Source organism: Oncorhynchus tshawytscha, linkage group LG14 (genome assembly GCF_018296145.1).
Source record: "Oncorhynchus tshawytscha isolate Ot180627B linkage group LG14, Otsh_v2.0, whole genome shotgun sequence".
Lineage (NCBI taxonomy): Eukaryota > Metazoa > Chordata > Actinopteri > Salmoniformes > Salmonidae > Oncorhynchus > Oncorhynchus tshawytscha.
Genome location: NC_056442.1, coordinates 22,960,803 through 22,988,766, shown reverse-complemented (window position 1 = coordinate 22,988,766; position 27,964 = coordinate 22,960,803). Strand labels below are relative to the sequence as shown.

Below are 27,964 nucleotides of genomic sequence, written 5' to 3'. Positions count from 1 at the left end.
TCTCTGCGTGCAAATCGTCCTCCTTAAAGGTAGGCTATATCCAATAGGTCCATGCAAAACGTAGCAAGTGTTGCTGTCATCATTCTTCCTGCTTCCAGTTCAGTAGTCATACCTGTGAGATCAGGTGCGCTTGTGGTCTCAATTAAATAGAGTAGGCTATAGCCTATACATGGACGGAGGCACGGGCAGTTATCTTTCCAAGGAAATGTACTTCCTATAGGTCTATGATTAGGCTATAGTTTACTATATTGCCTAGAAATATGACAGAATATTGATCACTCATATTTCTCCATCTGAAAATCTTCCCACTCCTAACAGGTAGGCTATACAAATAGCTCAAGAGAAAGTGCAAGTCTCTCCAACTCTGCTCTCTTCAAACTACATCTATCATATTGGCTGACATAGCCCAATAATAGCAATATAAGGGCCATGTGAGAATCTCTGGTAATCGAATCTATTTCCGAAGTTATTTTTGAGCGTTTGATATTGCCTATGGGGCGCAAAATTGCTGGAACCATGGCCGGCAAGTGAGCTGCGTCACATACGCCTAAAATAACATTGTGGGACTGTGGTTGGGTTTGGGACCAGTTCTTGCAGTAGCAGGTAGGAGGTGGACAGACAGCCAGCAGGAGCAGTAATGTTAGAGCTGTTTATTACTGTGTGAAAAGTAGGGAATTAGGTAGGGAAACTGACAGATCAATAACGTTACATTGCCATACTGACTAATTAAATTAACACTGCACTGAAAAATCATCAGAATATCAATCTTCAATCATTTGGCCGGTGGTTTCATCGTTTGATTCAGGTTTAGTGTGATTGAGAGAAAAATAATAGCTAATTTTAGCCCCTTTTTGGCCAGCTCTCTCTAATGCTACATCAACTGGCGAAAGCTAGCCAAGTTAATTCACTTCTGAAACGGAATAAAAAAGGCTAGAAAACATTTCCGTACAAACAACAGCTCTTAGATAGCGATATGAGGAGGCTATTATTACTATCTGACAGATAATTAGAGGCTAGAGCTGACCTGGCTGTGGTAGCTACTAGTTAGCGTAGCTTATTCATTCACTTCAGTCGAGAGGGGATGAAACATTAGCTAACATTACATGTCAGTTACAATACTAGTTTAGCACTGTGAATAAACACTCGTTTCGCTTTTTTCTGTTAAGTTCAACAGAAGCTACCTTGCCAGCTACATCATTAAACTAAAGAGTAGCCAGTCTCTGCTCTGCTTTCTTTTACAACTCGTGAAAGAGCGCAACACATACACACTGAACTATGCTCAACTCTCCCATGCTGGTCCATCCAGAAGCTTTTCCTTCATACAGCCTGTCAGACCATCCTATATCCAGTCAACTGAACACCTCAAACAGCCTACCAGACAGCTCGGAGGCATCCGCATGGTCTTAAAGCACACCGTTGCCGATTTTTGTATCACATTGCAATGATAACAATGTGAGTGACTAAAATGCAATTTCAGAATGTGGGAGGGACATGACCCCCGTCCCCAGTGAAAATTGCGCCCCTGGAATATACTTTATCAGCGGATGAAAGGTTAAGAAAAATGTTAGTCATCCTGTAAACCTACTCTCCCCTCCCCCCATGATGAATTTCCCTGAAATGGAGCTATGCACCATAAAATGAGGAAAATGGCTCTTTCAATGGACTGTAATGACTTTGTTGTTGCTAGGATGGGGGCCTTTTAGTGTGATGTACAGAAAGACGGGCCATTATTTCAACAGGTTTCATTTCACACTGGATCCCTGTTTTGGTGTTGACCATTACTTTACAATAATTGATGTCCTGTTCATGGCAGCAATTGAATCTATCTATCTTTCTGTCTCACACACGCAGGCACGCTCTCTCAAATAAGCACGCACTCGTTCTTGCGCTCTCTCGCTCTTACTCTCTATTTCCCCTCTCAATTACTTTTTGGGGTTTTCCACAGAAGTTAAAGAAATGCAATATCCGATAAACAACTGATGGCAAATATGAAGCATTCTGCCAGATAGACTACAATGTGCAGATTGCAGACGCGTACCGCGAGTGCAGTGTACCAGTGGCGCCATCTACAAGGTGAGCGAAGAAGAATTCGACACAGCTCAGGACTCTCTCTCGGAGGAATACGGAGTGAGGATTACACAGTTTCCTCAACGAATCAGTTGTACTATAGACAATGTCGTGGAGGTAAATTGACACCGAACCTACCTGAATGTAAGTGTTCCACCGTGTATTTAATGTAAACTATACATGCCAATTTAGACTTTAGAAGTGCGCGCTCCTGTTATCACCTGCTTGAGGATGGGCATTTATTTTAGGCGTATGTTTTGTACCCTCATTACATTTATCATTGCCTTTTTATTTCAATAGATCTCTCTGTTTTCTATCTATCTATATCTATTTTGGGTAGACCTATCGAAAGTAACGTAATAGTGTGAATTCCTGATAAGATAACATTTGCAATCGTTGATGGGTCTAGTGAAACGTGAAAAGGAAACTACTCTATTGGCAGCATTTATAGTAACTTTATTTGAAGGTTTTACTATCTCTACCGCTCCCACTTATTTAACAGTAGCAAAAGCAGTTAATTGATAGCACGTCCTTAAGTGAATTGCTCTCCTGCTATACCAAAAAATATTCCATTATTAATGTATTAATGGAGTCAAGTCCAATGCACATTGGGGGTCTTTTCTGTAAACATTCAGCACAATGTAACGTCTGTTCCTCCTTCAAAATGCTCATTGGCTGCATTGATGGTTGTAGTATTTACAGCAGAATCTCACCGATTAAAAACTCTGTATTGTATTCAACTAATGCCCATTTCTGAACAAGGGAAACGATTACCCTTTAACGGGTTGAGCTACTGACCTTCAAGACTCACAGTGTGGTTTGCTAAAAGCTCTGGAATTATTTACCCTGGCTTTTAGACGGTGTCGTCTTACCAAACCGCTGCAATTAACTGCTGCTGCTCACTTCCAGTGCTTTTATAAGCCATTTATTCAAACATTCTAGGCCTTTACAGGTATATACTCTCCAGTAGCGATGCGTGGGTAAAATCAGTGGGGAAGCCAAGCCATAAAAAGCCATATTACACCCTACGTGTTGTGATATGTGCGTTCTTTGCTCGAGAACCTGTTAGTTCATAAGCCACACCTTTGTTTCATCACAAAACCAGAGAGCAACATCTGTCTGGTGGAGTCCACAAAGCATACAGTTAGTTACCCGACGCTGGCTGCAACCTGGTCTCAGAGCATTTCGTATTGTTTTGTATGATTAGTTACATTTCGTATGGTATGTATTCATTTGTGGATGTCCATCACTCATTTCGTGTATGATATGTTACGAATTACAATTCGTATTTTAAGTAGCTAAAAGTAGTAAGTTGTTGAAAAGTTGCTAATTAGCTACAATGCTAAATTAGTCCGTTATGAGATTCAAACTCACAACATTGGTTTGCTAGATGTGTATGTGCCCAATGGAAGACAACACCATATCGAGATGCAATAACTCAAGTTTTTTTCTGTCAATAACGTTTGGCTTTTGATGTGATGTGATTGGTGTAAAACCAAATCCAAACTGGCTACCCTTGGCACTGTTAATTGATGCAACAGGACCATTCACAGTTGAGCTCACTCAGTTTAGCTCAGCGCTGATTGGCTATTATTGTATCATTTTCTAATCAAGGGAGGCCAAATGCTTGCTGGCTTCCCTTGCATTCAGTGCTACGGGCAGCAACAATATTATACTATTTTTGACCAGACAGCATCAGATAGATGGGCTACAGAGACAGAGGGGCGCTGTTTTGCTCGCTCAGATGCTTTCCCCTGTGAGATACATTCAGCCTCTTGCAAATTGAAGGACAATTATGAAACACAGAGAGATGAACTCTAAATTATTTAATAAAACAAGTTATTGGTACATTTTTTGGGGGAAGCCTGACTTCCCTTGGCAACCATGAATACACGCCACTGATACTCTCCCCAATATCCCACACGTTTAATCGTGTACGTCCTTTCAAATCCCAGCTTAAAAAGGGATAAATCAGCAATTTAGATTTATTTTTTTATTTTTTACATTTAGTTTCCTTACCTTGAAAGTGGTGTATGGACAACGAATGTCTGCAATCCACACTTTGGTTTAGCTACACTAGCCACTGCAAACAATGAGCAGCATGAGTATTGTGGGATCAATGTTACAGTCACTCCTTGTCCATAGACTGGAAACAAATATCTAAATATCTAAAAATGCTGTCCCTTTAACTTGATGAGTTATAGTACAGTACTCTCGTTATGCACTCAATTTGTATTGGGTTGTATGCTGGCACTGTACCTACTGTAGTGCACTGTGCCCACTGAAACGGAGCTAGGGAGGGTTTTACCGCCTCATTGACTGTGTTTTCATGGCATCATATTAAATCATGTCCACACACAATGACTGGTGGTTGATCTCTTCCAGGTCAACCACTTATGAGGGTTCATTCAGTAGCTAGTCCTCCTGCCTCTGCCTGCCTGCTTGCAGGCCTTTCTCTCTGGGGCTGGGTCCTCAGTATCCAAGGTCACTGAAGGGGGAAGCGCTCACATGTTTAATCTAGCCAAGCTAGAGCCACTTGATTGCTCACAGTCTCACAAGGGGGACGTGTGATAAGCATGGACACTTAAAGCTGCAATATGTAACTTTTTGGGTGACCTGAACATATTCACATAGAAATATATGTAATAGATATGTTATTGTCATGGAAAGTAAGTCTAAGAAGTGGTAGAGCTGTTCTATGTGTGCTATTTCTATGCTTTCATTTTTGCGACTTTTACCTTTGTACACCAGCTTCAAACAGCTGAAAATACAATATTTGTAGTTATGGAAAATATATTTCACAGCGGGTTAGATGGTACAATTATTATTATTTTTATTACCTTTATTTAACTAGGCAAGTCAGTTAAGAACAAATTCTTATTTTCTATGACAGCCTAGGAACAGTGGGTTAACTGCCTGTTCAGGGGCAGAACGACAGATTTGTAACTTGTCAGCTTGGGGATTTGAACTTTCAACCTTCGGTTACTAGTCCAATGCTCTAACCACTAGGCTACCCTGTCGCCCTGCTTCTCTACACTATACTTTCTTGTTTTGTCACATAAACTGATATTAGGTGAACTATTCGTATTTTAGAAATTGCGGAATGATTTCTGCACAGTGCACATTTAATAGCCTGACAAGTGAAGTGATTATCACCAAATAACGAGCGGGGAGCCTCAGCCGGCCCAACCACAGCTTGGTCTAATTGAATATTGTTTTCCAGGCAGAGGTGGATTGCCTGCTTAGGTGTTGTCATTGGACTGTAGCCTCTAATTTGTTGTGCAGGCCACTGAGGTAGACGTTCCACTGAGAATATGCCATGAAAAGGCTTTTGACATGTTTTCAGGTCTCTTGCGGAAGGCCAGAGCGTCAAGCGTGCACTCTGAACGCTGAATAAGAGGGTGTGAATGATTCTGAATGGGTGTAGACAAAGAAGAGCTCTTCACTAGATACCAAAACATTCAAAGGCCATTTTTTTCAAAAGTGAGTTTACAAGTCTATCAACTTTCAAAGCAGAATTGCTTTCCCATTGTTCCTCAAAAATATAGTGTATGATATACCATTTTGTAGTGCTGAGTCTCTACTTTTATCCAATGTATAAAAAAACCACAAAGTTGCTACATAAGACCGAATCCAGGTGGTGAGTCACATATGCTACTGTAAAAGCTCCAAATGCTTTAGAGGGTATACATCTTCCCATTGTTCAGGCATATCCCTATCCCTCATAAAGCTAACTGGAATTTACATTGAAACAGTCCATCTCCCATGCTTGTTTGTGTTCTTTTGGTAAAGCAACAAAGAAAATATTTGTATATTCAAATATTAAAGAACTAGCCTCCTTATGCCCATCTGTTTTTTTTTTTTCATTTTTGCTTTATGACAGCTGTGACCAATACCATGCCTTATTTACATTTTAAGTCCGATTTTTCATATTATAGAATTTCAAATGTTTCATTCTGGTTTTCAGAATGACCTTTGCTGCTGTTTCTGACATCCCAGGTTTAGTACCTTGGTAGGGGTCAATTCCATTTCAGCTTGCTCTGTTCAGAAAAGTAATTCATGCTGAACTGACTCTATTAACATTGGGATTAGGGATGTTAACGGTTAACTGTTAATCGGCCCAAAAATACGCTTGACCGCTCATGCTTATCGGTTTATAGGTGCATTTGCATGATTTAGTGGCATTAAATTGGCCACTAAATGGTATTTTTGTTAGTCGTCATGTATCTTATTTATCACACGCACACAGCATACATACAGCATACATACTGTACAGAGCCTAGTTTGAGGAGAAGAATAGCCTATTACCTGTCCGCTGGTATTGGAGTGACACGTGTTTTTATAAGCCCAGTCATTGTGCATTGCGCAACAAATAACTATTCTAAATGCAATTGAATACAGTGTGTTTACAGAAACACGGATGATGACTTCATAGACAACAAGCATTTCGAGATGGCGTCAGGTTGGCAGCACTTTCACAAAGACATCAGAGAGGGAATACAAGCCTCCGAGTCGTCTGCACTCTGTGTGCACCTGCTACCAGCACTTTGCCTAATCTGCAGGCCATCGATTACACAGCACTCTGAAAATGTAAGTGCATGTGGATGAAATATCATATGGGAAGAAAGCCTCAGGGTTGGAGGAGGAAGATTTCTTCTTCCGTGGTTTGGAAAGTGCAGTCATAGATCCGGGTGTACTTTGTCCATGAGTGCTGTTGTGACAAACATGATTTGTATTGTGAATGTGAGGGGCAATGGATTGGCATAGCAAAAGGGTTGGTTTCGTTTGGGTGAAAAATGATGGTGGAAAATATCTAATTTATCTAAAAAAATTGAATTGAGGGACCATTTCTAAAGGGGCTGCGGACTATCCTTCCTGTCAAGAGGTTGTTTTTCTTTCATATTCACTGGCATGGGGAACGCTGCTTGTAAACTGGAGGATTTCCTGACTTTGAGTGGTGTTTTAAACAAAAGATGGGAAAAACACACATAGCAAAACATGCCAACTTGAGTTAGTACTGCCTCAGATTCTCTGGCACTTCACATAAACCTTTTATGGTCGGCTAGGCCTCTTTCCACCTTTTTAAACAGTAAACAAAATGTGTCCTTTCTCACCCCTATTTTCTCACTGTGAGGACAGAGGAAAGCTTGTTGGGGACTTGTATTCTTGACCGTTAATCAAGTAATGTTTGGTTAATTTGGGCACCCGTCCCGCACTTCCTTTTTGGTAATATAAAGCTCATTCTGGTTAAGAGCTCCCATGGGGATCACACAGCGGGTTACTAATGCACACGCAGACAACACGTACACATGAACTAGGGAGCACCGTGCTCATCAACCCACAACAGCACCATAGTCTGTGTATTACGGTCATGTCTCATTAGGTTTCATTCTCTATCCAGCCGCCTGAAAGCCTGGCCCTGGTCACCAGCATTATGAGAAAGGACTTTACACAAACAGTATGAATTAGAGCTTTGATCTGCAATAATTTAGTTTGGTTTGACCTTTTATGACCTCATGACATGCTGCTTGTTTCCCCCAGGATAGTGCTAATAACTAAACTAAACTAAGTTTGACAGAACAGGAAGTTACACAGGGACTGACAAATCCCCGGCGGCACCCATACCCCCAGAGCCAGACCTCTCTTCATTGAAGTGATCTATTTGCACTCTGGCATTCGCCTTGTAGTACCACCATGTATTTCCTCTTGCAGGCAGCCGTTTTATTTGTCTAGGAAGTGTCAGTGGCATTCTTCCACTGTGTACTCTGGGTCTGCTGCCATTTCAAGCCTGTCAACCAGCAGGCTGATAACAGTTACTAGTGGGGCTTTGGCTCAGGGAGGATTTCAAAGCCTGAATTCAGACTTAAACAAAAGCAGCTTTCAGCTGTGATTACTCAAACTCATAAAGTGCTGGCGTTTACAAAAATCCAACAGATTCTTCTGTGGGATCTGTGGCATCTTGAATGCCCCGGTGTGTCCCTGGAGCTGGCTGGTACTTCAGCATCCTACCTCAGAGAGAGAGAGAGAGAGAGAGAGAGAGAGAGAGAGAGGAAAGGGTGATATGTCAGTTGTCTTGTAAGAACCTCAAAGGGTCTGCGGCTCAGAGTGTGGCCACAGTCCAACACGCAATAATTCATTTCCGGCACAACAAGCTGATTGGACCAAATTAAGGCTCAGCCAATAAAACCCTCCGGTGGGAATTTGAATGGAAAATGCGGCATTTTTATTGAAGTCATTAATTTTCCCTGCAGGACGCCTGCCCAGGGCTTTATAGAGACCCGACGTTGGCTCTCCAGCCGAGCGTGAAATGAGCAGCCTGCTAGGCCAGGATTAAATACCTGCTCTCTGCTTAGGGCCAAGTGAAGGTTGCTGCAGCCGACACCGCACACGGGCTGGGCTCCCCCTCATCAGTCACAGGCTGTATTAAGTCACAGGGGTGATGCAGGGAGCTAAGGACACTGTGCTGCAATGGTTTGCACTGCAAACATGGGGGCCAAGGGGGATGGCAGCTGAACTTGCCCTTCATCTCATGGACAGTACAGTATTTCAGATCATAATGTCTGTGGAATGGGATGAATGGGTAGCTGACCTCCTATTAAACCTTTATTTAACAATGTGTCGGTCACTTTAAATTGACAGACTTTGTCATGGTATGAAAGAACAGATGGCCACCATCCAAACACAGGTCAGCATTCGAGATAGTAGAGAAATGATAGAACGTTTCGGGTAGCCTTCCAGGGGCTTCCCACAATAAGTTGGGTGAATTTTGGCTAATTCTTTCTGACAGAGCTGGTGTAACTGAGTCAGGTTCGTAGTCCTCCTTGCTCGCACACGCTTTTTCAGTTCTGCCCACAAATTTCTATAGGATTGAGATCAGGGCTTTGTGATGGCCACTCCAATACCTTGACTTTGCTGATGTCTTGAGCAATATATCCACTGAATTTTCCTCCCTCATGATGCCATCTATTTTGTGAAGTGCACCAGTCCCTCCTGCAGCAAAGCACTTCCACAACATGATGCTGCCATCCCTGTGCATCATGGTTGGGATGGTGTTCTTCGGCTTGCAAGCCTCCCCCTTTTTCCTCCAAACATAGCGATGGTCATTATGGCCAAACAATTATATTTTTGCTTCATCAGACCAGAGGACATTTCTCCAAAAAGTATGATCTTTGTCCCCATGTGCAGTTGCAAACCATAGTCTGGCTTTTTATGGCGGTTTTCGAGCAGTGTCTTCTTCCTGGCTGAGCAGCCTTTCAGGTTATGTCGATATAGGACTCGTTTTACTGTGAATATAGATACTTTTGTACCTGTTTCCTCCAGCATCTTCACAACGTCCTTTGCTGTTGTTCTGGGATTGATTTGCACTGTTCACACCAAAGTACGTTCATCTCTAGGAGACAGAACGCGTCTCCTTCCTGAGCGGTATGGCGGCTGCCTGGTCCCATGGTGTTTATACTTGCGTACTATTGCTTGTACAGATGAACGTGGTACCTTTAGGCATTTGGAAATTGCTCCCAAGGATGAACCAGACTTGTGGAGATCAACAATTATTTTTCTGAGGTCTTGGCTGATTTCTTTTGAGTTTTCCATGATGTCAAGCAAAGAGGCAATGAGTTTGAAGGTAGGACTTGAAATACATCCACAGGTACACCTCCTATTGACTCAAATTATGTCAATTAGCCGATCAGAAGCTTCTCTAGCCATGATATAATTTTCTGGAATTTTCCAAGCTGTTTATTAAAGGCACAGTCAACTTAGTGTATGTCATCTTTTGACCCACTGGAATTGTGATACAGTGAATTATAAGTGAATTAATCTGTCTGTAAGCAATTTAAAAAAAAAATGACTTGTGTCATTCACAAAGTAGATGTCCTAACAGACTTGCCAAAATGATAGTTTGTTAACAAGAAATGTGTGGAGTAGTTGAAAAACGGGTTTTAATGACTCCAACATAAGGGTATGTAAACTTCCAACTTCAAATGTAAATACTCAATGAGTAATGATAACATGGCTGTATACACAGGGTACCAGTACCAAATTGATGTGCAGGGGTACGAGGTAATTGAGGTAGATATGTACAATCAACAGGATAGATAATAAACAGTAGCATCAGCTTATTTGATGAGTCAAAGAAGTTACTGCTAAAGGGGTCAATGCAGGTGTCCAGGTAGTTATTCGGTTAACTATTCAATGAACTATTTAGCAGTCTAATGGCTTCGGGGTAAAGCTGTTCAGGGTCCTGTTGGTTCCAGACTTGGTGCATCGGTACCACTTGCCATGCGGTAGCAGAGATAAAAATCTATGACTTGAGTGGCTGGGGTCTTTGACAATTTTTAGGGCCTTCCTCTGACATCACCTGGTATAGAGGTCCTGGATGCCAGGAATCTCAGCCCCATTGATGTACTGGGCCATACACACTACCCTCTGTACCACCTTGTGGTCGGATGCCAAGCAGTTGTCATACCAAGCGACGATACATCCAGTCAAATTGCCCTTAATGGTGCAGCTGTACAACTTTTTGAGGATCTGAGGTCTCATGACAAATCTTTTCAGCCTCCTAATGGGGAAGCGGTGTTGTCGTGCCTTCTTCATGACTGTGCTGGTTTGTGTGGACCATGGTAGATCCTTAGTGATGTGGACACCGTGGAACTTAAAGCTCTCAACCCGCTCCACTAAAGCCCTGTTGATGTGAATGGGGGCGTGCTCGGCCCTCCGTTTCCTGTAGTCCATGATCAGCTCCTTTTGACTTCCTGACTTTGATGGAGAGGCTGTTGTTCTTCTTCCTATAGGCTGTCTCATCGTCGTCGGTGATCAGGCCAACCACCGTTGTGACGTCAGCAAACTTAATGATCGTGTTGGAGTTGTGCGCTGCCACGCAGTCGTGGATGAATAGGGTGCAGGAGGGGACTAAGCACGCACCCCTGAGGGGCCCCCTTGTTGAGGGTCAGCATATTTCAATCGCAAGTCCCGTATTAAGGTTGGTCAAATACTATAGATGTAACTGTAGATGTAACTGTAAACAATAAATTACAGTTATATCTGATATGATCAAATAAATAACTCACAGAGGTGTGGAGTCTGCTGTGCTTCAGCTGTGTGACTCCTGTAGTTTAGCATCTGCTTCATCGGACCATTTCCGTATTGAATGGTACTTCCTGTTTTGAGTTTTTGCATGTGAGCAGGAATCAGGAGGATAGAGTTATGGTCAGATTTGCCAAATTGAGGGCAAGGGGGAGCTTTGTAAGGGGTGGAGTAAGGTGATCTAGAGTTTTGTCGACCTCTAGTTGCAAAGGTGACATGCTGGTAGAAATTGGGTAAGACAGATTTCAGTTTCCCTGCATTCAAATTAAATCTGTTGGGTTCGATCCCAGGCTGTGTCACAGCTGGCCGTGACCAGGAGTCCCATGGGCCGGCGCACAATTGGCCCAGCGTCGTTTGGGTCAGGGGAAGGTTTGGCCGGGGGTGATTTCCTTGGCTCATCGTGCTCTAGCGACTTCTTGTGGCGGACCGGGCACCTGCAAGCTGACTTCGTTTGTCAGTTGGATGGGGTTTCCTCCGACACATTGGTGTGGCCGGCTTCCGTTTAAGCAAGCAGTGTTTTAAGAAGCAGTGCGGCTTGGCAGGTCGTGTTTCGGAAGACGCATGACTCTTGACCTTTGCCTCTCCCCACTCCATTGGAGAGTTGCAGCGATTAGACAGGATCTTAACTACCACTTGGATATCACGAAATTGGGCAGAAAAAGTCATAATAATATACAGTGGGGAGAACAAGTATTTGATACACTGCCGATTTTGCAGGTTTTCCTACTTACAAAGCATGTAGAGGTCTGTAATTTTTATCATAGGTACACTTCAACTGTGAGAGACGGAATCTAAGTGTGCAAACCTGGTCAAGAACTACAGGAAACGTATATCTCTGTCATTGTAATTATATATATCTCTGTAATTGCAAATAAAGGTTTCTGTACCAAATATTATGTTCTGCTTTTCTGATGTATCAAATACTTATGTCATGCAATAAAATACTAATTAATTTCTTAAAAATCATACAATGTGATTTTCTAGATTTTTGTTTTAGATTCCGTCTCTCACAGTTGAAGTGTACCTATGATAAAAATGACTGACCTCTACATGCTTTGTAAGTAGGAAAACCTGCAAAATCAGCAGTGTATCAAATGCTTGTTCTCCCCACTGTATATATATATATATATATCATTGTGTTTCATAGGTACTGTAGTAACCTAGGTGAGCCAAAGTGCGACATATGGTGAACTAAGTTTGTGTGTGTGTCCTCTGCATGGGAGATGTGTATGTTTGCTCTTACGACCTTTACCAAGACAAAATCCCGACATAATCCTAATTAGGGGGCTAGGTGCATGTCGACGACTGAGCACACCACATAGTCTAGACGGTGATAACTGTCCTGACACCTCGACTACCCCTATGGTTAGCAAGGCTGTAATGGTCTACTGTGTCGTCATGCCTCCAACGCCCATTCTGAGCTGCACTACATCGATGAAATAGGAACTGAAACCAGGGTGTCTGTTGAGCAGAAAACATGTTGCTTCCTATGATCTTATAATAGAAACAGGATCTCATGCACATGAAAGACGTATTTTTGACGACCCTATCGAGCCCACGTTTCAGCTGATCAGTGATTCGGATGAAACAGAAAGAAACAGATGAGACCACGATCAAAAGGCCAGCCTCTGTAAAGTAGAGCATTGTTTTTGTCAGAAGAGTAGAGACTGGGTAATGAATGTGTTCCTGACCTGGTTTTAGCGCCTCTTATCCATCTCCCTCTCGCTGTTCCTCGCTAAATTGAATTTTCTTGCTCCTGGTTGGGTTTGGGGCACTTTTTATATTGATATTTTCAGCAACCACCTCATCTTTGATAGAAATGACAAACACACACACACACACACACACACACACACACACACACACACACACACAAAGCTTTGGTCTTATGACATTCAACGACTCATACTTAAAGACAGTGCGGTCAGAGTGAGTGATGATAATTATGATAACTATCTCTTGCCCACCGTACTAAGTTTGGATTGCTTGTTGTGCCACCTATTTGTTGGTCATGACTGTTACCACCGTTGCGGTTTTGTTTGGCCGTGTAATGTACTCTGATGAGTCGATTTTTTTTTCAGTTCCAGCTAGTGGACAATCCAGATACAAAGCACAGCTGGTAGGGTGCAGTTGGCATCCGAACACCTAGTTATCAGTAATCTAATGCAAAGAATGTATAACCATGACTCATCTGTAAAAGGAGTAGTCTAACATTTTGAAGAAAATTCATGATCAACTCTGGTATCCAGTTAGACTAGATGTGAACCATTGATAAGTCTGTGTCATCACCTATACGTTCAGAAAGGAATGCTTTTGTGCCGGAGTCTGCCCTAGTGGTTAGCCCTCTAGACCGTATACCACTGGCGACGTGGGTATGAATCCCGTCTCAGTCCTTCCTCTCTATATGTTTCCCCGTCATTGTAAGTAAGAGTTTGTTCTAAACTGACTTGCCTGGTTAAATCCAATTAAAATGTAGCCTCCGTTTCTGACTATCACTGTCTAAAAAAACCAATTAAATATATTAAAACAGTCTGGCTAACAATTAAGTACTTTGCTGTGATTGTTTTCAATTAAAAAATGTTTTAAAAAAGAAACTGAAATAGCTTCTTAGCGAAGAGCAATTTCTGAAGCAAGAATTTTGCTAGGACTGTCTGGGAGTGGTCTGAGTGGGGAGGGGAAACTGAAAACTCTCTGTTATTGGCAGAGAGGTTTGGAACTCTCTTATTGGTCTATTAACTCATTTCAAATCAAATAAAATGTTATAGTTTACCCCCTGATGATGTCACCAGGCAGGCCAAACCTCAGTCCCACCTAAACAGGCCGAAATTTCAGGCTGTCTTTTCAAACAGCTCTTACACTAAAAGGGCATTATCATCAATTTCGCAATTTCACAGTATTATTCCAACCTCCGTAGTGTGGACACATACAAGGACTGCACTGGGCCTTTTAAAGGATTTTTTTGAGAATCTGAACATGGCACGTTATGTAATATACTTCCTGTTACCTATTCACCTTACACAGCCCTGATAAAGGCCAAGTCAAATTTGTCATTAAATGAATCCTATGAATGTGAACATCTATTCATTGTGGGTCTTGTAGAGTTGTGCCCTGCACTGCTTCCTGTGACAAACCAAACTACGTGCCGTGAGCAGTTCTTCATTTGAACAGATGTTGTGTTGACCGTTGCAAAAAGGCGAACATTAGATCACTTCAAAGCCATCACCAGGCCAGTACGGCCACACAAAGTGCCTGTATCTTCACATCTGAGTTTGGCCTCTGCCAAACATACTCCAAACAGTGGTGACCGAGACTTTTGAAAACAGATGCCCTCGGCAGTCAGCTAGCTCTGGTTCAGTTGAGTTCGGCACAGGACATTGTGTGACACCAGAGACTCAGCACAGTGTGGCCTCTCCTCCAGCTGGAAGAGCAGGATTCCCCGGAGAGCACAACAACATATGAGCTCGAATGTGTTGAACCTAAAGAAGATCTCAACTCTTATCCACATGCTGTAGATAGCATTGCTGTGTTATGGTACGGTACATTAAGAAAATAACACCCACGCACTCTGATGGCTCCTAAGCAACACATGTAATAGATACCAACAGTTTGACAGCTATGCTTCCCTCATCAGGGTTTCATCTTGTACACTATACTGTATGCTGTGATGTCACAATAACTATTTCCAATGGCAGCTGGACTTGAGATGGCCATGTGTAGCCCTAGTGTACAGCTGCATCCTGTGGGTTTAGAATCAGTGAGGCAAGTAATCCCTCTGAAGAAGATTATTATCTTACGACTTTCATTTCTTTTGATGAAAAAAGATGTGTGATTCATAGCTAGACGTATGAGTGGCAGCGTCTGTATTATGTTGGTTAGATATTCTTTTTCCACTCCACCAGTTATTATGTCAGCGGCAGCTGCTAGCTTGAGTTTATGTCACGTCATTTCCTACCCACTTCCTTGCGTTGAAAATTCCACATAGAAACGTAACTTTTTTATTTTCTTTTTCATCCTATATTCAATATACACTGAGTATACAAAACATTAAGAACACCTGCTCTATTGATGACAAAGACTGACCAGTTGAATCCAGGTGAAAACTATGATCCCTTATTGATGTCACTTGTTAAACCCACTTCAATCAGTGAAGATGAAGGGGAGGAGACAATTTAAAGAAGGATTTCTAAGCCTTGAGACAATTGAGACATGGGTTGTGTATGTGTGTCATTCAGAGGGTGAATGGGCATGACAAAATATTTAAGTGCCCTTGAACGGGATATGCTAGTAGGTGCCAGGTGCACCGGTTAGTGTCAAGAACTGCAACGCTGCTGGGTTTTTCACACTCAAGTTTCCTGTGTGTATCAAAAATGGTCCACCACCCAACGGACATCCAGCCGCCAACTTAACACAACTGTCGGAAGCATTGGAGTGAACATGGGCCAACATCCCTGTGGAACGCCCTGTGGAACGCTTTTGACACCTTGTAGAGTCCATGCCCCAACGAATTTAGGCTGTTCTGAGGGCAAATGTGTAGGGGGGGAACTCAATATTAGAAAGGTTTTCCGAATGTTTGGTATACTCAGTGTATATTGGGGTGGTTGACCGTATGTAGAATATCATATTTGATTAGACATATTTTATTTGAGTTAGAGGAGTTACTTTTAACTATTCAATGTTATTCAAAGTTCAACATAATCTCAAACACCCCAATATAGGCTAAAATTGAATATACAGTAGGATGAAAATATTTTGTACATTTCTGTGGAATTTTCATTGAAATTTAAATGTATACATTGTTCTGATGATAATGTTGAAATTAGATTGATGTAACAACCGGTTAAGTCTATGTATTTAAGTTGAGGTTTTATCCTAATTTCAATGTTTACAACACTGGTTGAAATGAGATGAAAACAATACTGGTTGATGACTTACTTCAAATTCTATGTATTTTTCGTGTTGGGTCCACATCATGTTGGGTGAAAAATTGGGTTTTTGTTACACCCTCTTTTTTTTTTTTACCAGAAAATGAACATCCATTGGGTAATTTGTCATTTTCAATGATTTGTAATGTTTTGAGCTAGTATGTATGGAAATGTTGTATGTATGATATAATAATTAACAGATTGTATTTTGCACTCCCTCCCCCGTCTTCTCAAGATGAATGGTTTTGACCCCTCTAAAGTTTTTGCTTCACTCCCGCACGCCACTGTTTTGCTTCCGTGCAGTTAGAAAGCACTCATGTGCTGTTGTTACATTTGTATCGTTGTTTAATGTCCGATGCACTCAGGGTGTTGTCACATATCATTTTAGCTGCGTTGCGCCCCAAGCAAATTCATTGGATCCTTTCACGTTGCCTGTATGAACCATTGTGTCTGCTTTTCTGTATCGCAGCCTCTGCCTCTGTGTGGCTTGCCCTTCCATCAGCCTACCAAAGGCTGCACATGTACAGGAAACTGCATGCCCAGTATCTGTGCATGTATGCACAGGAAATGTTTGATTTGATTTGTTTTTTAAAATATTTGAATCTCGATGAAACAGCTCTGCTTGGCTTGGTAAGTAATATCGACCAATTAGGCCATTTCTACATCAAATGTGTATGCTGCTGAGAGAAGTTAACTGTGCCTTGAATTCTAAATAAGTTACAGTGGCCACATCTATCACTGTGGGTGGGATTGTCAGGGGTGGAGCAGGATATATGTGAGTCACAGGGTTGATAGGGTTTCAGGCCTGTCAATTAATTATCGGGGGTGGGATTTTCAGGAAAGGGAGAAGATTAGCAATTTAGTCCTTAAAAAAAAAAAGAAGTCCTTTTTCAATTCAATTTTTTGTTGTGGCAAACCTTGTAGGTCCACTAGACCCCTGGCCCATCCAGTGGGTGATCAAGTATGTATTTGGGGATGAAATGACACATACTAGAATAATGTACATTTATTCTTTTATTTTTTTACATTGTTTTTAACATTGATATTTTGTGTGCTTTGATTATTTGAATAATTATCGTCTCACAATCATAACTATCTGATGAGCCCATGTGTTATTCACACTTGTGGAACTGCCAATGAATGCATTCCCATTAGAATACAAAGTAAAAGTCCCAAGTTCTTCAGAGACCAGAGTCAGGGAGTTGCAGACGACATGATCCCTTTGACCTGACCTTTCCCTGTGCTCTATGCATTCAGTCCAACACAAATAACCCTTAGCTGACCCCTCTGTTTGTTGTCTGTTTAGGAGACCTGCCAAGCCTTCTCGTAGTATCCTCTCACTGATCTGCCCTAATGAATGAATAATCATGCAGCTCAATTTTAGACCCATCTCTCTCTCTCTCTCTCTCTCTCTCTCTCCCTCTCGTTAAGTGAGGGGGAAACAGAAGCGCCTCTCTCTCTCCCGGGCATTGCTGGTGGTTGATTGAAACACTGCCAGGTTCGTGATCACCATCCCTACTGTGTTTATTGTTGTGCAGCTGATTCGATAACGCAGGGTCTTTCCCACCCGACCTCAGAGAGTTGACAGAGAGGGGTCCTCGCCGAGGCCATCAGGAGGCCTATGTGTTTACGCTCATTATTAAACTGGGACCAACTGGGCCTTCCAACTGGGACGACCTGTCCAAAACACAGACTTGTGAATGCCTGCGACACTGTCCAACTGGTAATGTCACTTGTCCAACTGGTTATGTTACAGGGAGGGAACAACCATCCTTACCATTGCTAATATTAAGTAATGTTGGGTCAGTATGGTGATGGTATAGATTGCTTATCCGCACTGATCTGGTGTGAGGTCGTCACTACTATTGCGGTAAGGAGTAGGAAAAACTGATCTCAGATCTGTGCTTTGAAGCATATATTACCTGCAGTGTATTTACTATGTCACTTGTGTCAAATAATATATTATTTAGAAGTTTATTACAATCTCAAAGTTTCCCTATGAAAATGTCATAGGCTAAAGGAATGTAAATCGATTATGAACTGTCTATTGTGGCCCTAGCTTCTCAATTGTCCGTTTGTCATAGGGTTCACCAAAAGGGTTACTTTTCTATCAGACAAGGAATAGTTTGAGTGGTTGCGGTGCGGCTTGGACAGCCGTTAGATAGAACTGTCTGAATGTGACTCACATCCTTGTGTTTCCTGTCCCAATCCAAGCAACACTGACAATTTCTCCTGAGCTTGAAATAGATAAAAAATTCTTATATTATGGTAAATGGTTTTCAGACTTAACCGTGTCTGGCAGTTTTAAGTATTACGTGCTGTTTAAATATTGGCCAGGGGACACTGCTAATTCAGTTGCACAAATGCACTTATTCATGTGCGGTAAAATGTTGACTGTCGTTGAATCTAAAGAGTGAAAGTCACCATTATGAAACGTATGAAGGTTGGTCAAATAGATATAACTGTGAACAATAAATCACAGTTATCTGATATTTCAAAGAAATAACACACAGAAGTATGGAGGCCGCTGGTGCTTCAGCTGTGTGACTCCTGACTAACCTGAAGCTAATGGTCCACTGTTATGGATACAGGTGTCCTGTGTGTATTTGTTATCTCTCCTTCTGCCCTAGTCACAGGTGGCAGTCATCAGTCGCCAATCTGAAGACACTGCTCCTTTTCCCTTACCCAATCACATCCCCTATCCCTTCGTTTAAAAGAAACCCAATTTTTTGTTTTTGAGCCTACATCTCATATTGTCCGTTATCATGTGAGTATGTATTGCTGTGTTGTATGGCTGTTTGTTTGTTGGTGGGAAAAGGGGATACCAAGCCAGGTCGCCCATGGGCATACATTACCCGTAGGCAAACTTTGTCTAAATACCCTAGTTAGTACTGGGCGGACCACCCACTGTATCTTATTGGTTTTAGTTAGCTAGCTGTTCTTTACCCAGTAAGACTGGCTTAGGGCTTTTTGGATATTTATTATTTCTTTCTTTGGGTCCAGCTCAGACCCTTTTTCCCACACCCCATCACCGTGTGTTTGACAATAAACCTAAAGTGTTTGACGGTAGGTTTAGGTTGTCTGTGGATTTTTTTTAGTTCTCACAGTTCCTTTTCACTTTTGTGATTTGCATAAGATATGTTACGGGTCTCGTTTCCCTCCCCCCCAGACTGCTGGGAGTACGGGGTTCATAACATCCACTAACCTACATTTAATAAAGAAACAAACGAAGGCCTATGTGTTTAGTAAGTTCAATGCTGCGCAAACTCTGTTTTCATTGGCATACGGATTAGTTCAACAAAGCTGACCAAATAATAGACTGTATCCTCGTGTTTTTCCTGTGGCTATGTACAGTGCCTTGCGAAAGTATTCGGCCACCTTGAACTTTGCGACCTTTTGCCACATTTCAGGCTTCAAACATAAAGATATAAAACTGTATTTTGTGTGAAGAATCAACAACAAGTGGGACACAATCATGAAGTGGAACGACATTTATTGGATATTTCAAACTTTTTTAACAAATCAAAAACTGAAAAATTGGGCGTGCAAAATTATTCAGCCCCCTTAAGTTAATACTTTGTAGCACCACCTTTTGCTGCGATTACAGCTGTAAGTCGCTTGGGGTATGTCTCTATCAGTTTTGCACATCGAGAGACTGAATTTTTTTCCCATTCCTCCTTGCAAAACAGCTCGAGCTCAGTGAGGTTGGATGGAGAGCATTTGTGAACAGCAGTTTTCAGTTCTTTCCACAGATTCTCGATTGGATTCAGGTAGGTCTGGACTTTGACTTGGCCATTCTAACACCTGGATATGTTTATTTTTGAACCATTCCATTGTAGATTTTGCTTTATGTTTTGGATCATTGTCTTGTTGGAAGACAAATCTCCGTCCTAGTCTCAGGTCTTTTGCAGACTCCATCAGGTTTTCTTCCAGAATGGTCCTGTATTTGGCTCCATCCATCTTCCAATCAATTTTAACCATCTTCCCTGTCCCTGCTGAAGAAAAGCAGGCCCAAACCATGATGCTGCCACCACCATGTTTGACAGTGGGGATGGTGTGTTCAGGGTGATGAGCTGTGTTGCTTTTACGCCAAACATAACATTTTGCATTGTTGCCAAAAAGTTCAATTTTGGTTTCATCTGACCAGAGCACCTTCTTCCACATGTTTGGTGTGTCTCCCAGGTGGCTTGTGGCAAACTTTAAACTACACTTTTTATGGATATCTTTAAGAAATGGCTTTCTTCTTGCCACTCTTCCATAAAGGCCAGATTTGTGCAATATACGACTGATTGTTGTCCTATGGACAGAGTCTCCCACCTCAGCTGTAGATCTCTGCAGTTCATCCAGAGTGATCATGGGCCTCTTGCCTGCATCTCTGATCAGTCTTCTCCTTGTATGAGCTGAAAGTTTAGAGGGACGGCCAGGTCTTGGTAGATTTGCAGTGGTCTGATACTCCTTCCATTTCAATATTATCGCTTGCACAGTGCTCCTTGGGATGTTTAAAGCTTGGGAAATCTTTTTGTATCCAAATCCGTCTTTAAACTTCTTCACAACAGTATCTCGGACCTGCCTGGTGTGTTCCTTGTTCTTCATGATGCTCTCTGCGCTTTTAACGGACCTCTGAGACTATCACAGTGCAGGTGCATTTATACAGAGACTTGATTACACACAGGTGGATTGTATTTATCATCATTAGTCATTTAGGTCAACATTGGATCATTCAGAGATCCTCACTGAACTTCCGGAGAGAGTTTGCTGCACTGAAAGTAAAGGGGCTGAATAATTTTGCACGCCCAATTTTTCAGTTTTTGATTTGTTAAAAAAGTTTGAAATATCCAATAAATGTCGTTCCACTTCATGATTGTGTCCCACTTGTTGTTGATTCTTCACAAAAAAATACAGTTTTATATCTTTATGTTTGAAGCCTGAAATGTGGCAAAAGGTCGCAAAGTTCAAGGGGGCCGAATACTTTCGCAAGGCACTGTATATATCAGAATCACTAGTTCATGATGGTACAGTATAGAGTCTAATGGGTTAAGATTAAGAAGACCGTGTCTAGGTTCCTTTGTCCTGGATTTACTTGTGTTGTGTTATGCGTTGAATTGTTAGTCGTAGTACTTTTACTCCCAGTGTTTCATAGTCAAAGTGACTGTTTGGCTAACCGCCAGCTAGTTTCCGATTCTCCTGAACACACTGTCTTGTGTCTGAGTGAGCGCTTTCTCACTATGTTAGGTCCGTCAGCTTTAGCTCATGGATAAACCACTAGACATCCAGAAATACTCACTGGGAAGTTCCTGTAATGTTAGAGCTCCTTGTTAGAGCACTTGTACTTAATCACGCTTTGAGACCTGTTATGCTGGTTCTATGGAAAAGTCTGGTCTATTATTCATTCATTATAGAGGGTGACCTACATGTGCCCCAATTACCAGGGTACAATGGCACAGACCAACAGCACTCTGGTGTGAGTTAGGACGTCATGATAACTTCTACACAAAGGTGGCGCCGAGATCGTGGTAGTTGCTCACAATGACTTTGTGAAATTAGACTGAGTTAAGTTGGGATCCATCATTCATCAACGTTTTCAATTAGTTTCAGTTATCCACTGTATTATGGTATAAGGGCACACTCTCATGCGAACTATAGCTGAATATACCCATGGAAAGACATCCAACGTATATACCCCCATTGACAATGGAAATCTCTGAAACAAAAGTAAACAAAAGACCTACAGACCAAAATCAGTTGAACGGAAGTGACATTTGTAGGAGTGAGCAAAAAGTGTGGGCTAAGCACATTTATGGGAGTGAAGGGTGAATGCATTGTGCGGGGGTGCTGGACGCGACAGCCAAAGTGGTGGGCTTTGTGTGGTGGGGCTTCGATAATCCTAGCTGGCAGCTGATCAAACGCCACGCTTTGTTGCACAATGTGTTCCAGGTTAGCACAGGCTCCCCTAGTTCTCCCTGCTGCTCCCACTGGAATCTATAGGCTGTGTGGGCAACAATGTCAAGCCCTCACAAACCACTGGCTAGCATAATGTCCAATATGGCACAGGTTTAGACAGGGCACAATTCCAAGAGTCATCCAGCCAGGCAGGCCTCTGGGCTCGACTGACCAGGTAGGAGGACACAGGACAAAACAAACACCCTTCAGATGAGTTATATTATACAGGCTGAGGCTTGTACGCCAAGGCAAACTGTTGGAAGACATTGAACCTGATGAATGTTGTCAGTACGCCTACAACCTTCAAAAGACTAGCGCAGGTATGATGATAACATCGGTGTGGTCACTGAGCCATGAAGGAAGAGTTGTCAACACAGTCTAAGTACAGAAAATGAATATACCCAGGCAAATAATGTACAAATTTAAAATCACCAGGGTGAGCATTAATAGAAAGACCTGTGCATGATTAACTTCAAAGTCAACCCAATATCAAGCATGTTAAGTCCAGTTTGTCTCAGGGTCAGGTATAGATCACAGCTACATTATATTGTAGTTGACATTGCAGTGTTAAGATTCCTCCCTCGCATATGCAAACACTCTGAGATAAGCATCTGAAATTGACAGTAGGCACAAACCACATTCTTCAGTGTCAGTGTTAATTTTTTTCCTGGAAAGAAACCAGATCCACATAAGCTTTAAATCTGTGGAAATGAAAATAACCCCAACAGCGCAGGCTGTAAAATCGTCATAATATTAGTGCTGGTGCTGATGTATGCCAGTGTCATTAGACATTTCTGTGGATGAATTGAAGTCTACTTGCATTATCTTTCCTTACAGCATTACCCTAGCCTATCTCTGCTACTCAGCACCTCTCCACTGCTCCTCCCCGAGGTAGATAAATCAATAATCAGAGGGGAAATTCTCAACATCATTTCACAATGCAAGTATGACGGTTAGGGTGTAATCGCTATAAGCATGCTGTGTAATTCCCCAAGAAAACCAACAATTTCTTTTTGCCTGTAATTGAATGGTGATAGGAAAATGACACCTTGATACAACACATAGTGGAATTACACCATGCTGTGCCCTGGATACACTAGAATTATGTTGAATTATTAACATGCCCTGTCCTTTACTTTTCCGTGCCCTAGTCATTAGGGGGTATTCCCAGGGATAAATGTACCTAGAACACGCGGTCGTACTTGCAAACTGACGAGAACGATTTACATTATTGGTCCCTCGTCACCATGACTGTGTCATTTGTATCTGTCCTATTGTGGGTACTTACGGGAGCCGTAACTCTAAGCACTTTTTATTATGAGTTGCTGACTACGTGTTTTGTGACCCTGTATATCAATAGGAGTGTTCCCGTTGAACTGTATTCGACAAGGTCACCATAGGAGTGGTCCGTCCTTCCTTTCTCTACAAAGACTAACCTGGTATCTTTCGGGGCCTACTTCAGTAGTGAACTACTGTTCACTACTGAATATTATGCTACCGGTGATTGGTGTAGTTTCCATCAGAATTGGGACTAATTGGACCAATCATGACAGGTGGATAAGACAGGGCTGTCCCTCGTGTCCATCTGTATTTCTTTTCAAGAAGGAGGAACTTGGAATGTGGCTTTGTTGAGTGCTGTGTTGTCAATAGAAAAGTACACTTTCGTATCAAGTATGTACAGTGGGGCAAAAAAGTATTTAGTCAGCCACCAATTGTGCAAGTTCTCCAACTTAAAAAGGTGAGAGAGGCCTGTCATTTTCATCATAGGTACACTTCAACTATGACAGACAAAATTAGGGAAAAAATCCAGAAAATCACATTGTAGGATTTTAATTTTTTTTATTTGCAAATTATGGTGGAAAATAAGTATTTGGTCACCTACAAACAAGCATGATTTCTGGCTCTCACAGACCTGTAACTTCTTCTTTAAGAGGCTCCTCTGTCCTCCACTCGTTACCTGTATTAATGGCACCTGTTTGAACTTGTTATCAGTATAAAATACACCTGTCCACAACCTCAAACAGTCACACTCCAAACTCCACTATGGCCAAGACCAAAGAGCTGTCAAAGGACACCAGAAACAAAATTGTAGACCTGCACCAGACTGGGAAGACTGAATCTGCAATAGGTAAGCAGCTTGGTTTGAAGAAATCAACTGTGGGAGCAATTATTAGGAAATGGAAGACATACAAGACCACTGATAATCTCCATCGATCTGGGGCTCCACGCAAGATCTCACCCCGTGGGGTCAAAATGATCACAAGAACGGTGAGCAAAAATCCCAGAACCACACGGGGGGACCTAGTGAATGACCTGCAGAGAGCTGGGACCAAAGTAACAAAGCCTACCATCAGTAACACACTACGCCGCCAGGGACTCAAATCCTGCAGTGCCAGACGTGTCCCCCTGCTTAAGCCAGTACATGTCCCGGCCCGTCTGAAGTTTGCTAGAGAGCATTTGGATGATCCAGAAGAAGATTGGGAGAATGTCATATGGTCAGATGAAACCAAAATAGAACTTTTTGGTAAAAACTCAATTCGTCATGTTTGGAGGACAAAGAATGCTGAGTTGCATCCAAAGAACACCATACCTACTGTGAAGCATGGGGGTGGAAACATCATGCTTTGGGGCTGTTTTTCTGCAAAGGGACCAGGACGACTGATCCGTGGAAAGGAAAGAATGAATGGGGCCATGTATCGTGAGATTTTGAGTGGAAACCTCCTTCCATCAGCAAGGGCATTGAAGATGAAACGTGGCTGGGTCTTTCATCATGACAATGATCCCAAACACACCGCCCGGGCAACGAAGGAGTGGCTTCGTAAGAAGCATTTCAAGGTCCTGGAGTGGCCTAGCCTGTCTCCAGATCTCAACCCCATAGAAAATCTTTGGAGGGAGTTGAAAGTCTGTGTTGCCCAGCAACAGCCCCAAAACATCACTGCTCTAGAGGAGATCTGCATGGAGGAATGGGCCAAAATACCAGCAACAGTGTGTGAAAACCTTGTGAAGACCTACAGAAAATGTTTGACCTCTGTCATTGCCAACAAAGGGTATATAACAAAGTATTGAGATAAACTTTTGTTATTGACCAAATACTTATTTTCCACCATAATTTGCAAATAAATAAATAAAAATCCTACAATGTGATTTTCTGGATTTTTTTTCTAATTTTGTCTGTCATAGTTGAAGTGTACCTATGATGAAAATTACAGGCCTCTCTCATCTTTTTAAGTGGCAGAACTTGCACAATTGGTGGCTGACTAAATACTTTTTTGCCCCACTGTAATTATTATTGTGCAAAGCATACACTATGAGTAAAAACATAAGAAACTGAGAAAGACTGGAATGACCTAAGAAATAATGGCTTGAAAACAACATGAAAACAAGCAGAGAGGTGAGGAGTATTGGAAGTTCAACGTTTGACTACATACCAGATACAATAGGCAGCAGAAAGTTGATATAGAGTAACTTGAGAATTTAATGGATCTGACAATTCACTCCAAGTGCATAAACATGAACTCTATGTGAAAAACTGACTGGGTTGGAAAACTCAAACGAAGTGTGTCTTGCCAATTCCAATATCTCACACGCTCTCCTTTCTTCTGTTTCAGGTGGGCAGAGCCTGAGGCCTGAGTTAACAGATCGCCTGCTGCTGCTGTGTGCGTGGCACGGATCGTCAGTGACTCTCTTGGAGGAAGTGTGTGTGTTTGGCCTTTGAAGAGCTCTCATCCAGCACACAGTGGCCCGGTCCTCCCCCTTCACCCCATCATCCTCCCCACCCACCTCTCCACAGCTAGCGACAGATCCCGGACAATAGTCTCTCCAAGATTTATGAGGTCCTTGTGGTGGCCTGGCTCTTTGTCAATAAGAGGGGTTTTATTTCACCACTTTTTTTTTCTCTTGTCTTCTTCCTCTGAAAAAGGTGTGGGACTCAACTGTGAAATGGGAGACGGCTGTTTGACATGTGAAGCCCGCCTGGAGAAAATGTCTGCTTTCAGGCCTGGATATAAGGAATTACTCAACAAGAAGGAAACGTCACTGTACGGAATGTCGTTTTCCCTCTTCCCTTCTCATTAACAACAACATGTCGGATTGTCCTGACCCTGCAAATGCTTAGTGTCAAAATAACAATGCACCTACAGAATATGAGGACAATGTGCAACATTTCCTTCTGCAATGTGGACTCAAAGATCGACCAGTACTTCCAGCCTACGCTGTACATCATTGTCATCGTCCTGGGCCTGCCCACCAACTGCATGGCTCTGTGGGCGGCTTACTTGCAGGTGAAGCAGAAAAATGAGCTGGGCATCTACTTGATCAACCTCTCCGTGGCTGACCTCCTCTACATCGGCACCCTGCCCCTATGGATCGACTACTTCCTCCAGCACGACGACTGGATTCACGGCCAGAATTCCTGCAAGCTGTTCGGATTCATTTTCTACACCAACATCTACGTCAGCATCGCCTTCCTCTGCTGCATCTCCATCGACCGATACCTGGCCGTAGCCTACCCGCTCAAGTTTGCCAAGGTCCGGAGGGTCAAAACCGCCGTGCTGGTCAGTTCCGTGGTGTGGACCATCGAGATAGTGGCCAACTCTGCACCCCTCTTCCACGACGAGCTCTTCCAGGACCGTTTCAACCACACCTTCTGCTTCGAGAAGTACCCCATGCAAGACTGGGTGGCGGGCATGAACCTTTACCGGACCTTTCTGGGTTTCCTGGTTCCCTGGCTGCTCATGCTGGGTGCGTACCGGGGCATTCTGCGGGCGGTGCGCGGCAATGTGTCCACGGAGTGCCACGAGAAGGCCAAGATCAAGCGCCTGGCGCTGAGCCTAATCCTGATCGTATTGCTGTGCTTCGGGCCATACCACGTGCTCCTGCTGTGTCGCAGCATCCTCTTCCTCCAGAAGCCCTGCGATTGTGGTGCAGAGGAGGACCTGTTTGCAGCCTACCATGTGGCGCTGGCGCTCACCAGCCTGAACTGTGTGGCTGACCCCATCCTCTACTGTTTTGTTAACGAGGGCGCACGCCATGATGTCAGTCATGCGCTCACCACCCTGCTGGGGGTCTTCAAGCGGAACTCGCCCTCGCCAGCTGACGCACTGACAGCTGGCTCTGTCACCTTGGAGACACCACTGTCCACCAAGAAGCAGCTGGACCTGTACAGCGAGGTCAAGGCCAGCACCTACAAGACAGAGCTGGTGGCCCTCAAAGAGGAGTGTCTTCAGATGACCATACTCGGTGTTAGGAAATGAACAGCCATCCTGATCCGCAATGGGCAGATAATGAGAAAACACAAGACTATGTGGAAGTGGGGGATGATTGAGTTTATGTAGAATAGAACGTGGGGGAGATTTTAGAATTCTCATGTGAAATGTTTTATCAGTTTTGGGGATGACACCTCTTTATGTACCTCAAATGGTAAACTGCGATTGAAATGTGTTTGATACAGATGAAAATAATCATATCAAGATTGACCACGAGTACATTGTGACGACAGTAAGAAAGACCACAGTAAGTTCAGTCGCATAGATGTGATGCAACGTGAAACGAAGGGTGTTTGATATCAAACTGTGTCTTTCTCCACCTCGTCATCTATTGTAGGTATGTGTTCTGGGTGGGACAGATTTATCTAACAATGGATTTGACATGTTTACATTTCTCTTTCAATGAGCCTCCAGATGCATTGTAACAGCTCCAAAAATCCTAAATGTGTTCTGTCAGCCGGAGAGTGAAGCACAATGCTATGTGTTCGACAATTTCACTGGGAAATAAATTAAGTGTATCATCGTTTCAACTGTGTTGTGTCTGCTGTAACGGTACATTGAACAAATATCATGTCAGGAAACCGAAGTCGGGGGTTCAACTGTATGGTTGATGTGTTGCCGTAAAAGCATTAGTGTGTTGACCATGGGCCCGATAACAGTGTTGTGTCGCTGTCTTTCTTCAATGTCCAT

The 27,964-nt window shown here is 42.7% G+C and overlaps 1 protein-coding gene across 2 annotated transcripts; it reads left to right on the top strand.

The window, feature by feature from the left end:
* The first annotated feature begins 1,683 nt into the window (after nucleotides 1–1,683).
* Nucleotides 1,684–27,800, top strand: LOC112266782 (G-protein coupled receptor 4). Of its 2 annotated transcripts, XM_024444574.2 has the most exons (3): nucleotides 1,684–2,211; nucleotides 6,469–6,657; nucleotides 25,619–27,800. In XM_024444574.2, exon 3 carries the CDS (start codon nucleotides 26,117–26,119, stop codon nucleotides 27,260–27,262), a length of 1,146 nt encoding a protein of 381 aa, XP_024300342.1. In that variant the 5' UTR covers nucleotides 1,684–2,211; nucleotides 6,469–6,657; nucleotides 25,619–26,116; the 3' UTR covers nucleotides 27,263–27,800. The 2 variants fall into 2 exon arrangements, with proteins under 2 accessions (XP_024300342.1, XP_024300341.1); XM_024444573.2 differs by lacking the exon at nucleotides 6,469–6,657.
* Nucleotides 27,801–27,964: the final 164 nt, after the last annotated feature.